The sequence below is a fragment of the Pygoscelis adeliae genome, unplaced genomic scaffold, assembly GCF_000699105.1.
Source record: "Pygoscelis adeliae isolate BGI_AS28 unplaced genomic scaffold, ASM69910v1 Scaffold289, whole genome shotgun sequence".
Taxonomy (NCBI): domain Eukaryota; kingdom Metazoa; phylum Chordata; class Aves; order Sphenisciformes; family Spheniscidae; genus Pygoscelis; species Pygoscelis adeliae.
Genome location: NW_008825499.1, coordinates 471,245 through 485,610, shown reverse-complemented (window position 1 = coordinate 485,610; position 14,366 = coordinate 471,245). Strand labels below are relative to the sequence as shown.

Here is a 14,366-nt window from a genome sequence, read left to right as displayed (position 1 = left end):
GAAGAGTATGTTAGATAGAGCAGCATGCATTTAAAGTGTAAGGCCATTATGAAACTTGGAAATTAAATAGAAATAATTTTCAGTAAATCCATTAACTACAGAATGTCTTTTTAAAAAGAGCAGATACAGTCTTTTCTTGAACAGCTTGACATTTTATCCGATTATTAAACCACCTGTCAATTACATGAAACATTCTGAAAAGCTTAATACACAAGCTTTTTGGGTATTTCCCATGTAAATTCTTCTCTCCCAAAGTGCCCATAGCAAGCTGGTTTTTGATAGATTGGCCTCTTCAAATCCAGCTCCCTTAGTGAAAAGAAAAATAAGAAGCAGGTCTTACATGTAACTCTAATCCATCGTATATTATGATTGAGACACATCAGAGGGATAATCAGTATTATCCCTGGAAGAAAGACAGTAAAACCTAGGTGTTGTTTCCTTGCCCAATCACCCAGATTTACAGCAGGAAAAGTAGTGAGCTGATGGTTGCAATTTTAAAGTGACTAGAAACAGCCAGCTTTCTTCAAATGTATCAGAGATGTGCTAAGTATGCAGTTAGGCTTTATAAGCATTACAATGCAGAAGCATTACAATTGGAATAAAGTTCAGTTATACCTGTGCAAGCATCAATGTGTTTTCTGTTCTTGCAAGTGTAATATAGAATATTTTCTAATGCTACTGTGCCAGAAAGACAATTATGATCTCAAAAGAAGCAGCCAAAGATGATGATCTAGTAGACCGAGTAACTGAGTAACTGTGGAGGTTTAACTGCTTATATAGATGCACAAAGTCACTATTTAGAGTAGGGCTTAACACTGATTATGACTAGATAACTAATGAAGGTGAAAGTCACGATTATTGCTTTTTAGCCTGCATAATATAGTGGATCGCAGCTGTGCTAAATGGGTAGCCACAGGTATCTACACAGAAGTTTCTCTTTATTTCATGAAAGGCCTGAAACATTTTCTTCTACTTGGGCTTTCTTCTATTTGGTATTATGTTGTTTAATTATCTTTGAAAGCACATTTAAAATAGATGATTCATATTGTGAGCTGCTGGAGAGAAAATTGGTGGAGGAATGGCAAAGTAAGGAAAGAAGCACAAATACTAACAGGAAAATGAATATGTTTCAGATGGTGAAGAGATTACACATTCTCGCACTTATGGGGTCATTTATGATGTACAGCAGCTAAGTCTTGTTTCAAGTAATGTTTTGGAACAAGATTACATGCTCCAGTGGCTACTACAGTCATTTGTGCTTGACCCTAATACAAAAGCCATGAAAATGTGAGTGCTGACTAAATGAAAAGTAAGACATCATGAAGTACTTTGGTGCATACAGGATTTTAAAAATCGTGAGGTAACGTTTAGCAAGGAAATATTCACTAAACAATGCTCATGTTTTTGCCTGCTTTCTTCCCTTCTTATTGCCATAAGCTTACTGCCACATAGCACTTCCAGGGCTATGACAATTTATTTTAAAAATGCAGCATTTTTGAGCACACCAAATCAAGGAAAGTGTCTGGGAACCACCACACAAATTACTGACGGCAGTGAACTGCCATAATGACAAAGGCAAAGAAGAGTTTTGATTGTACTTGTGAACTGGTAACTCTTGGAAAACATTACCTAGCAACAGAAGTTGCCATAACGCCTTGCATTATCTCAGACAATTAAAAATGTAAGTCAGCTCTACTCTCAGCATATATGTTCAGGAAACATTCTGAAAAGGAGTGCTAAAGGCTAGCCACACCAGCAAAATGTTGATATAGCTTGTCAGAAATGTCTTTGCTTTTTTAAGGTAAAAAAGAGACTTCCTATTCACTAACATGTTGACATTTCTCCCCTCCGAGTCAATTATGCTCAAGATTCCTCTGGATTATAGAGATTAGAATTATATTAATAGCTCTGGATTTGAAAGAGAAGTGAATCATTAAAAGCATTTTCCTCAAATAATGAGATAGCTAACATGTATGTTTAGAACATGTATGTTTAGAACATGTATATTTTAGAACAGAAGTTTTAAGACCTGCATTGCTTAAGGTGACAAAGTGGTTCTTCTGTGCATGGAGTCAAGTTCTTGCTGGTATCTGTCTCAGGCTTGAGCTCCCATGTCAATTTCAGAGAGTTTAATAACAGGTGAACTCACAGTGTGGTTGCTCCCTTAAAAGAGGAAACAGATAGTGTTTCTCTCCATTAGTTGCATATTTCATGAAACTTTAGGAAGTCCAGCCTGAGCCTGTCAAGTTTGGTGAAAATCAGCCAAGAGATTCGAAAGTTCTTCAGGACTGAGAAGATAAGCCTGTACCACTAGGTCTTCGGAAGCTGTACTACAAATAGACAAGCTCTACCTCCTCAAAGTTCACATAAAGAATCACATGAGTTGCTCACGAAAGGAAGAAAAAGACGGAAAAATGCTAGGGTCAAATTACAGCTCCCTGGAATGTAGGTGGGTAATTGCTGATAAGGACAGGTGCTTGATCTGCTTCTCTCCTCCAGCCCTTTCTTCTCTCAAAAAAAAAGGGTAATTCCCATGCTTCTTTAAGTGTAAGGATTATGTTTGTCTAAAAAGACCTGCTTTTTCAGGTCCAGAAATATTCCAGAAAGGAATATAGCTGGGTTGGCTGCAGGAAGCAATGTAAGTAGGTTTGGGTTTTCTTGTCCTTTCTGACTGCATGGTAGCCTCAGTGACGCTTCCAATCACAACTGAATATTCACTTCAAGACAGCTCATCTCATGGCGGGATTTTTATTCTTGTTCTGTTTTTCAAATGCATACAATATTTCAATGACTTACGAAATCTTGAGAGCATTTAAGAAACCTGGATTCCTTTTTAATTAAGTTTAGTTGACTTCAAACAGGCCGCACAAGACTGCATGACAACTAGAGACAGGCTCTCAGTGTTCAGTTTTTCTGATGCAGAAGGTATGTTACACTTACACCTCATGAAGAAGCCAGTCACTTAAGGGTGTCTTTTCTCTTCTGGGCTAATGGCCAATATGCCCAGAAGACCAACAGCAAACACCATACTGCCACTATTGTGGTAGGGTGTCACTCAGCTTCTGGGCATGAGCAAGGGCAAATTACAGCACATAATGTCCCACTCATTTCAATGGGATTGGTTGTGAAGTGAGGGCACCAGAACCTTTCTATCTTGTGGCAGTTGTCTCACAAGTTGTTGCCACCGAAAGATCAAAGGCAAGGAGACCATACTTACCCCAGTACTTCTTTCAGAAAGAGCCAATATTTCTGGTGCCTTCCAGATAAGGCAGGGGTTGGGAGCCTTACACACCCTGTAAACAGACTGGAAAGCCTAACTACATCTAATGTTAAATTTTAATTCTACTTTACCAAGCACACTGACTAATGAACTGCAATGTAGCACACTGCCAGGGTTACTGGGAGATATGGTATAATTTAGACCAGTCTTACTTCTTCAGTACATTTTGTGACCAGATTTATGAATTGGCCCTCATATGTTGTACTGGGTGCATGGGTAAGGGAAGAACAGAAATGACAGCAATTACAGATTTATGATGAAGGTGACTTTCATGAGGTTAGAAGCCAGAGACTTTAACATTAAACTGTTAAAGAGAGCATTAAAAATATGATTCCCTTCCGTAAGTACTAATAGCACACAAACCTTATGATAGCTCGAAGGCGTAGATCAAAGTTTTTCTGCACAATCTCAAGCAGTTCTTTTTCAGATCTGTCTGACGTTCTGTAATGAAACACTGAGATCGCAAGAGGATGACTCAGACCGATAGCATATGATAGCTGTAGAACACATGCATGCAACCCAAACACAGTTAAAACAGTCCTGCCTACTTTTTCCTTAAAAGAAAGGAAAGGCTTATCTTATGTATCAGGGGAAGATTTTATGCACACCTTTTCGGCATAAAGAAAGCTAGGAGATATGCTTTTGCTATTTGTCTTTTATGTGAGAAAATCATCTGTTTTCCTCAGAGAATGCTCAGCCTGGTCAAATATCAGACCTAAGTGACACTCCTTGAAAGCCAAAGAGGTACTTTCTAATCATCCTCAGATACTGCCATTCTGCATCCTTCAGCCTCAGCTAGACACAAGGATTTCATGCCTTTGAGACTGGAGACTCTGAGATCTACAAATATTTCTGGGGTTTTTCGCTGAGGCAGAGCAAAGATTGTCTAGGACAAGATGAGAACAAGCTCCATGTTCCTAAAGCACTCACAGACGTTTTCCCAGAGTGAGTTATTTCCATGCACTCCTTGGAACATCATCCAATATTTCCATGTCCTTTTTAAAACACAGCTATCAGCAGTAGACAAAGTAACCCAGGAAGTATTCCCTGTAATTTCACTTCATTGAAAGAAGGACAGAGGAGCTCTATAGCTCCTTTCTGATATCCAAGAATCACATTAGCTTTTTTTCACCACAGCACTGCACAGCACAGCACTGACAGGTTCTCCTGAAATGTATCTGCTTTTATCATTCAGTCCCTTTCCCAGTCCTGCTGCAGTATAGGCTAACATACACTTCACTTTTTTCCATCATGGTGTATTTGGATGAAAATGTTTTGCTTGAATGTCACTAAGCAATGCAAACCATTCTGTGGCTGTCACTGGTCTTCCTCATTGTGTCTACTTTCTACAGATTTCAAGAAGTAATAGTCCAACATCTCGGTTCTATGTACTTCTTAGTAACCAAGAACTGATTTTTGTTAGAAACTGCCCTAATCATGACTATCTTCCCCTTAGCTAATTTTGAGATCATGCTAAGTATGTTTTTCATTAACCAATAAGCTGACAATTCTATATCACACTAAAAAAAGACTACATGGTATTTGTGATAATATACAGTTAATTAGTCTGCAGTTCCCTCCATTATCCATTTTGCCCTTTCAGTATGAAAAAGTGGTTAGCATGGAAACAATATCCATAGCAGAGTCAGCTCAATTGTCAGCCTTAGTGGAGGCTGGCAAGGTCTTAGTGTAGCACACAGACACTAATGGGCTGAAAACACTTTTGCATTTCCACTTGATACATTCTTCCTTTCGTTAACCTTTAACCCAGCCTCCTGTGACTTCACGGGACATTTGCTTTTCTGTTCTCCCATCCTCCTCTCTCCTCCCATCTTACCTTCATTGCTAGTATCTGACATCTCCATAGTTTGCTGTTAACAAAATCAATCTTGCCTTGTCTAGAGTCGGGCCCAGGTATTTAAGGAGGGTCTCTGAATTACTGCAATAACAGCATTCCCACCCAACTCAAGAATTAAGACAGGAATGTATGTGTTCAAAAATGCCACTCAAAATATGCATACCAAGAAATCAGAAGTTTGTCTTCTCTCCCCTCAGAAAAATATAAAAAAATATTATCAACAATTTGCTAACCATCACTATTTGTGCTTGGCTTATTCCCAATCTCCCCTTTCCTTGACTAACTCCAGACTTTAAGTTTAATCAGATATCAAACACATGCACAACATCTAAAGCAAGGGGCCTTGTTCCTAATTGGGATGTCTGGATACTATGTCATTGATCATAACCACATCCAGCGGGCCTCTCCTCTGGTCTATGGAGCAAGTAAAAGGTTTTAAACACACCTCTTCAGCAAAACATCAGCCAGATCACTGCTACTTTTTACTGTAGTAATTTGTTGTACTGGGTTAAAGTTATTACATAGCAGCTACTCAAAATAAGCATGTCTATAAACTGATATTGCAAACTGTCTAGACAAACCTCAACTGTTTAGCATTCACATTAGGTTCATGTTTAATGGTGAAACTGTCTAGGGGTCAATAAAACACCTCTTTTGACTTCTTAGACTTAGTAGTCCCAAAAATTCATGCACAGGAGGGAAGTGCATTTCTTCTGAGCATATAAGACTTATTAAAGTTGTTTTTTTTTTAAACTCTTAAAAACAACTGAAGTTTGCTTTTAGTCACACCTCACACCATAGTAGTATATGAGGAACACACAGTAGAGAACTGATGGTAACTTCAAGGTAGTTTCAAATACAGCTTAAAACGGTTTAAGTTACAACTAATATAACCATATTGTACAGCAGGTTGCACAACTACATCTAGACACCGCTAACAGAACTGTCTGTAGTGTGCTGTGCAGCCCAGGCTGGAGTGCTGGGCATGCATGTGTGTGCAGAGGATCTAGAGTTGCTGGAAGTAAAAGCAAGGATGATGCAAAGAAGTACCTAGACCAGGGATGACAACAGAGTTGGAGAAAGAATACTACTGAGAACACACTCCTTGTTTCAGGACCATCCTTGCCTATGTCCTTGGCTTTCCTCATAGGGCTCCTTAATAACACACTGTCCTGGTTTCAGCAGGGATAGAGTTAATTTCCTTCCTAGTAGCTGGTACAGTGCTGCGTTTTGGATTTAGGATGAGAACAAAGTTGATAATGCACCGATGTTTTAGTTGTTGCTAGGTAGTGCTTACACTAGCCAAGGACTTTTTAGTTTTCCATGCTCTACCGACTGAGAAGGCTGGAGGTGCACAAGAAGCTGGGAGGGGGCACAGCCAGGACAGCTGACCCAAACTGGCCAAAGAAACATTCCATACCATGTGACGTCATGCTCAGTACACAAACTGGGGGAAAGCTGGCCGGGGGGTGGGCGCTGCTCGGGGACTGGTTGGGCATCGGTCAGCAATTGTACTGTGCATCACTTGCTTTGTGTATTATTATTATTATTACTATCATTTTATTTCAATTATTAAACTGTTCTTATCTCAACCCACGAGTTTTTCTCACTCGTGCTCTTCCAGTTCTCTCCCCCATCCCACCAGGGGCGAGGGGGAGTGAGCGAGCGGCTGCGTGGTGCTCAGTTGCCGACTGAGGTTAAACCACAACACACACCCCTAAGAGGAACTTCCTGGAGCCCCATTCTAGTGTAATAAATGCTTTTTTGAAACTGGAGCGCGGCTGTGATAGTAGTATGTATTCTGAGTGGGTGACCACACATGAGACAGAGTTTCTGTTATGCTGTATTACTCTCACAGTTGCTCTTACCTGGATTAATACTCTTTTACACCACCAGCTTTCACCAGAGATTTTGCGATCCAGCAAGCTGCATATGCTGCACATGCTGCACAACGATCAGCTTTGGAGGGATCTTTTCCAGAGAATGCACCTCCACCATGGGCTCCCCAGCCTCCGTAGGTATCAACAATGATCTTCCTGCCAGTCAGTCCAGCATCACTCTGCAGGACAAACAATTGAATACATTCATGAGACAGGACAGTTTACCCAATCCCATACTAGGTTACTTGGTACAGCTTTGTTTTGTATTTGCCGCAGATATGACTCATTGTTCACAGTGTTCGCCGCCTTCACATGCAACTGTTTAATGAATGAGGTCTAGGTGACTAGAGTATTTTTCAGAGATGTACTTAAGCCGTCTGTGCTGCAGACACTTTTGAAGACTGATAAGAATGTGGCACAACTGTAAACATCACAAAAAGTGTGCGCCCTTCAAACCAGCAATCATGAAATACTATCTCTGGATTACTAGCCAATGACTTCACTCAGTAACACTTAATGGAGGCCAAGAATTTAGAGAGACAAAAGCCTTCCTGAAAAACAGATCACATATGACCTAAAAGGTTAACAAGCTTCACTTAGATACACATACTAAAGGGGAAGCGGCGGCTTCTATCCAGCTTCAGTTTAGATGCCAGCAGCTGCAGCTCAGTGCTGCCAGCACAAGAGTACTCAGAAATTCTAGGTGAGTTCACTAGTGGCACAAGGACCACTTGGTACTACTCTTCTTTCTTCTTCCTGCCTGCCTGTGCCCCAGATAATGGAGTCCCACCCTCTCGCATGGATTTTTGTCTGCCTCCTACAACTTGATGAGCTGATCCAACTTGTTCAACCAGCAGAGAATTACTGCCTTTCTGTCAGATTAGCAAAGCTGGTGACTGCAAGCTGATAAATGAACTCCAGAGTGTTGAGAAACTCCATCCTGAAAGAGGATAAACTGCATTAATCCACTAATTTTAAATCCCCAAATAAGTAATATGGGAGTAAAGCTGACATTTATTCTTCAGTGGAAGCCGTATCCCTGTATCATCCCAGTGTGATCATAAGCACACCTTGTAGTTTTAATCCTTCATTGAACTCTTTATACAAAACTAGTGAGTTTTGTGTAACAAAACATTTCACAATTTCACGGCAATGACTGGCTTACCTAGTACCAGCACCTGGAAAGCAGAACACGTGTCAAATTCTAATGAGTACTGAGACTTAATACATTATGGTCTCCCTTGAAATTTGTTCAGCTTTCTGAAAAATTTCAATGTAGAAGATCGGATCTGTTGTTATTTGTGGTTTCGATTTTTACTGTGAAAGTGAAGAGATACTTCCAGTCAGGCATTTTAGCATATAACTTAAGGGCTGGCTTTTTGTCATTTAAAATACGGGCAAAGATTGAAGAATCTGTACATTTGGCTATCCAAGCAGGTACAGCTTCAGTTTAGATGCCAGCTGTCCAGTAGGAAAATTCCAGTAGAAATGACTGAAGTGTCCTTCAAAATGTATAGACTTTCTTGATTAAAGGTATACCAGTTCATTGCACTTTTGTTCAAGAGAACATTTAGAAGCATGTGGCAAAGTAGAATCCAAGTCTGTATAGGCTGACCTTTTTCAAAGTACCATACCTTAGGACCACTTTCTACAAACCTTTCACTTGGAAGGAGATGATAAATTGTGCCCTCATCAAGATACTTCTCCGGAATGACTTCTTTAACAACTTTCTCCATTAGCTCCTTCTGTATTTGTTGTAGCGCTACATCTGGGGCATGATGTACTGAAATCACAAGTGTGTGCACTCGCATGGGCTCCACTGTGCCATTACTCTCCTTGTATTCCATTGTGACCTAGAGAGGAAAAAAAAAGGACAGTGAACACACAAGGCCAAGAGCACCAGTTTGAAAAATGAAAATGAACCTCACTTATTTTCTGCATCAAAAAATAAACAGATGAAGGGAAATGGGATGAAAAATGATGGATTGTTGCGTATGCGTAAAATCACTGTAAGAAAAAAATAAAAATACAGAAAGTACTGAAGTACTAGTACCAAAGGAGTTAACTAAAGGATATTACATGTATCACCACAGAGAACTAAAGCAACAGCAAGAAAGCTACAGAAGCCTAAGATTTTACTGGCAGATGCTAAAATTATTCACGGTTTGCATGTTAACATAACTTTAAACAATGAAACACCAAAGTAAAGCCAAAATAACTTTTGGAGGACCCTAAAAATGGGTCCTCCAAAAATGCTAAAATGGGCAACTGTAGATCACGATATGATGGGCTGCATCCTTTGCTACCTATTGCACTGCTTTTATGTACATGCAAATATATACTGGCGTTGCTCCATCCTTAGTATTGGTTTTCTTACAGACTAAGAAGACCTCTCTGTTTTCCCACCCTGCAAAAATGCTTGGATAGATACATCATAAAGAAAACAGTCTATTCACGTTCTATGCACTGCTGACAAATGGTAGGGACACAATCCATGTTGCACTGCATCAACTGCAGCAGTGTAACTCAGTGCAGTTCATTGCCACTAAGCAACAGAAATTAAGACTAAAACACCTTGGTGTCTTGGAAATGCCACATGTATTGCTTCCCTTTCCTCTCCTGCAGATTTCACCGCCTGGGAGACAGAGAACTTATTGCCTTTGAGATTGCCAAAGTGCATCACTCTTACAGTAGGCTCAGTAACTCATCCACTCAGCTCTGCAACACAGCTGTCAGTGGCTCTGACCACTGATCAAGTACAGTACATATGAGGTTTGAATCAAGAACAGCCCTGTTTTAACTGAGAAACCATAGCACTATCCCAGTTCATGCTTCTGGAATGCTGACATTTATTCAGAAAAAAAACAGCTGATTGTCAGTAACTTGTTAATCTTCAGGAGAACAGAAGCAAAATACAAGTGTTACTTTGAAGAAATCTGCTAAGACACTGATAGAACAGTTTAAACAAACCATGTGTGCTACATACAAATGTACCATATGAAACTCACACCACCCCGGAACGTGAAAAGGACAGCACCATTTTTGACAAACATGAATTCTGATTTAGTAGCAGTCAGGGTAAAAGATTTCTATTGTTTCTCACCCTTACAGTTTACGGATCTATGTTACGAACCTGTGTTTTCCCATCTGGTCTAACCCAGGGCCATGTTCCATTCCATTCCAGAGCCTTTATCCTTGCAGTCAGTTTGTGTGCCAGGAGGACTGTTAAGGACATACATTCTTCAGTTTCATCAGGGGCATAGCCAAACATGAAACCCTGCATTGAGAAACAGGGAACTGCATTGAAAAGCAGGGAAATAAGCCACTTGTTTCCATGTGCCACTTGTTTCCATGTTCTCTTTCCATTTCTGCATCTGGCTTTGCCACATAGCACTTTAAAACCACCCAAGGCTAGAAAGAGCCAGCAGTAACGTGCAGGGTGAATACACTTTGTCATATAACCATGCTGAAATAACATTTATGTATCTGCATGCACAAGAATCAGAGCTACAGCAGGGTCTGGAACCAGAATGACTCCGCCTTAAGCGCCCATAAGAATCCACTGCAAAGGCTTAATAGACAAAAAGCTCATAAAGACTGCTCAGTCTTCTTCCCACACATGACAATTAAAATAACAGTATTTGATGCCTAAGAAGTAAAACCAGGCTACCCAAAGGACTTGAAAGACCAGAAACTAACACCTACTGATAAAAACAGATATATACCTTAATTGTAGCTCTATCCAGTAAGGCCACTGGATATGGGAAAAGCCACTTTCACTGAAACTAATGAAGGCCGTGTCACTTCTGGTGATTAAGAGAGTGGACAATGTTTAGCTGCTACTTCTTACACTTTGCACAATAGCTTTTAAGGAAAGGCTCTGGTCCAACGCAATTCTAACTGCTTGTGCATAAACTAAATTTGAGTAAGTGCCTGGAATTAAGTCCCATTACCTGGTCCCCTGCTCCAATGTCATCGTCACTCTTGCCATGGGAGACAGCATGCTTGATCTCTTTACACTGTTGTTCTAAGGCTACTAAAACTGTGCAAGTCTTATAGTCCAGTCCTAGTGAAGGGAGTTTTGTAAAGTCAGGTCATACAACATTCTTCAGAGTTCACAAATTGCTAGAGAAGCTTTTAGGGATTATCTAGTTACCTTGACTAAAACTTTTAAAACTCTAAAGCGTGTAAGCTTCCTATACTAGGTTTTGTATTGCTAATAGAAGCAGACAATAAGCACATTTATATAACAGTCTCAGGATGTGGGCAAGTTAGTGGTATTAGTTGAAACTTGAGCTCTTGAAACTGAGAGGGTAAGTATAATCCTACGAAGTACTCCACCAAAGTTTGTTACATTGCTTATGATGACTAGGGTTCAAACCATTAGGTATTAAAGCTGGGAGAGGAGAGTGGAAAATGTTACCAGAAACTGGTATTCAGTTTTTCTTGTAGTAGGTTCTAAGGTTCAATCGAATTAGAGAAAAGCCACATAGATCATGCATGAAAAGGGAAGACTGAAGGGGAACAGCCATGTAAGGCGTTCAACTGCTGAAAGGAAGCTACTTTGGGAAATATGTTAAGAATACATAAAGAATTCCCTTGGGTGTGAACTTCAAGTTTCATAGGCGTATGCACCCCAAGGACAAGGAACACCAGTGTTAAAGCTTTCACTGTACAAACCTGCAGATGTAACCACCTTCTGACATTAGTGCAAACACTAGTTCTTCTGCATCAGAGAAGCAAGAACCTGGCACTTATAAGAATAAGTTTTTTTCAAGTGTGCTAACTTAAAATAGCTCCTTCAGTACCAGGCACTGAAAAATGCATATCAACATCTGTGCAGTTTTCTCCTAGGCCTGGATACCCATTTAATTTTATTTTCCGAAAGATCATAAAAACATGACTTTGGCCACATGCAGAACAGACCTTAGAATGAACACATGAAGGATTTCACTTACCTTTGGAAGAGTCCTCATACCCTATCCTCTTAAGGGTCTCTCTCACAATTTGTTGGTAATCTACTATAGCTTGAGATGTGATCTCTCCACAAAGCAAAATCATTCCAGTTTTTGCTACACACTCTGCAGAAAAAAGATAAAACATCAGAATTTTACTGCTACTATTTTACAGTTACACAGGGAGACCCTGAAGGTTGTTCTATGAACAAAGAATTACTCATAGGGGGAACCCAGTGTAAAGCCTTAGCATACGTATTGGTCTGTGTGCAACCACTCTTCTCTTCAGCTGTTATGAACATTAAAATGCCTGCATGGAGGGGGTTCATCTTACCCAATTATCCTATCTCCACAGTGGCTCCAGATCAAGTATGTAGTGCTATTTCTCCAAATAGTTTCTTGGTCTCCAACAATTTCAGCTCAGGGTCTTCCTGAAGCTAAAGGGACATAATTTATCAACAGATGGCGTTACCAGTCTTTGACAGATTTTTGTTACTGTAATTCACCCAGTCGCCCTTGGCAACCACGAAAACTTTTAGCATCTACAGGATCCTGGAGCAAGAAGCTATGCAACTTCATTACAAATTTTGAGCAGAATCATTTCATATTTTATTTCATTGTTTGTTTCAAGCATTCACCTGGCCTCCAAACTTTTCCTTTTTGTGTTAAAATATATAGCAAACAATCACAAAAAAATCACCACATCAATACAACCTACAACTGTACAGCTCTATTTCATATCTAATTTAATCCTCTCTTTTCCAGACTGAAGAGGCCTAGGCTATTCACTGAAAGACATTGTGCAGCTATGATCGTATTCGTTACTCTTGCCATACAATCTTACTATTGCCTTTTTTGGGATGGGGGTAGAGAAACAGATTGCACACAGTATTCAAGACAACCATGGATTTATATGACTTAATGATGTTCTCAGTTCCACTCTTTGTTCCTTTCCCAGCAAGCCCTAACAGTTGGCTTGGGTTTTTACTGCTACAGAGCACCGACTCTTTTCACAGAAACATGTCTATTACAACCCCAAAATCTCTTTTCTGAATGCTTGCAGTGAACTGCAAATCCTACTTTCTATATATGGGGGTAAGATTTCTCCCTTCCCCCATGCATTAGCCAACACTGAATTTCATCCATTGCTTTTATCATCCAGTCACCATCTCATTTGAATATTTTATTTGATTTCAAGATTAAGTATTACAGGCAGGAATATACTATAAACTTGCACAACTATGGACTGCAGCATCACATAAAGTTGATCAAGCTAGCTTTAATTGGCAGCTTAGCTTAGATAATCCAGACAAGCAGTTGAGAACTTAGCACAGGGCAAGCTTTCTCTGTTTGTCTGTAAGAGGAATTAGTCTATATTGAACTATTAAGCTACATCCCAGCTGGCATGGTATCTCTGAATTACACTGTGGACACAGTGAGAGTCCATAATAATACAGTAGCCCTAAATGTATACAGCACATGAACCCCAAGTAGTGATACCACTACAGTACAGGGTATCCTGGTACCATTATTTTCACATTCAGTCTTGTGCCCCTGCTCTACTGGCAGCAGTGCTCTTCCTGTCTGCTACAGCATAGCAGATCACTTACATGTGTGAGGCATGTATGGTGCTGTGAATCCTGCACTGCGGGAAGAGACTCCGCATTACAGGTGTGAGGCAGAGAAGAACGGCTCTCAGATTTTCCTGTGTGGTCACTACAAAAAGGGGAAGCCGCTCTGGAAGAACACAAAGTTGGGGAACTGGGGCTTAGATAGATGGAAGAATAAGGCTGCAGTTGCCACCAACAGTCCCTAGAAATTCTCCCAGGCCAATGGGAGAATACAGCCAAGCAAAGCATGATGGTGATAGAAGACTTCATGGCATGATGATGTTTTTTTAGTATCAGGATAACAAAGATTCATCTTGCTACCTTTGACTGCTTTCCATCCTGACTGAAATTTAATTCAACCAAAAGAAAACACGGCTCAGGAGCTGCACTATAGCTGCAACTTACAAGTCGGCCCAAGCAACACCCCCATCTGCTCTACCCAAGAGAAAGTTAACATATAAGGTTTTGGGCTCTTCACTGGGGGGTGATATCTTACATGTTTAAGTGTCCTCAAAAGAATATTTTGAACACCATTAGTAAGTAGAAACTTCCACCTTCTCTTTTGCACTGTCTTGGTTTATGGATAGTTAGTTTTCCCTCTTGACTCTCCTTTCCTGGGCATACTGGGAAGGACTTTTTTTTCAAGAAAGGCTTCTCTTAATCAGAGAGGAAGTAGAATAATTATTCTGCCTTTTGCTTTATGCTACTTGCAGCCAGTATTCTCTTGCTTGACTTTACTGCTACCCAGTTTGTTGGCAGCACAAAGAGAGACCAGCTCTGTCC

At 40.2% G+C, this 14,366-nt stretch overlaps 1 protein-coding gene across 1 annotated transcript in view; it reads right to left on the bottom strand.

Moving 5' to 3' along the window:
- Window positions 1-203: 203 nt before the first annotated feature.
- The window catches only part of MAT2A (methionine adenosyltransferase II, alpha), a 23,912-nt gene continuing 9,749 nt past the window's right edge, over window positions 204-14,366 (bottom strand). Inside the window, 8 exon segments of the mRNA XM_009331515.1 lie at window positions 204-306; window positions 3,644-3,777; window positions 7,007-7,029; window positions 7,032-7,197; window positions 8,653-8,871; window positions 10,152-10,295; window positions 10,972-11,084; window positions 11,977-12,099. Coding sequence (XP_009329790.1) covers window positions 204-306; window positions 3,644-3,777; window positions 7,007-7,029; window positions 7,032-7,197; window positions 8,653-8,871; window positions 10,152-10,295; window positions 10,972-11,084; window positions 11,977-12,099 — 1,025 coding nt within the window.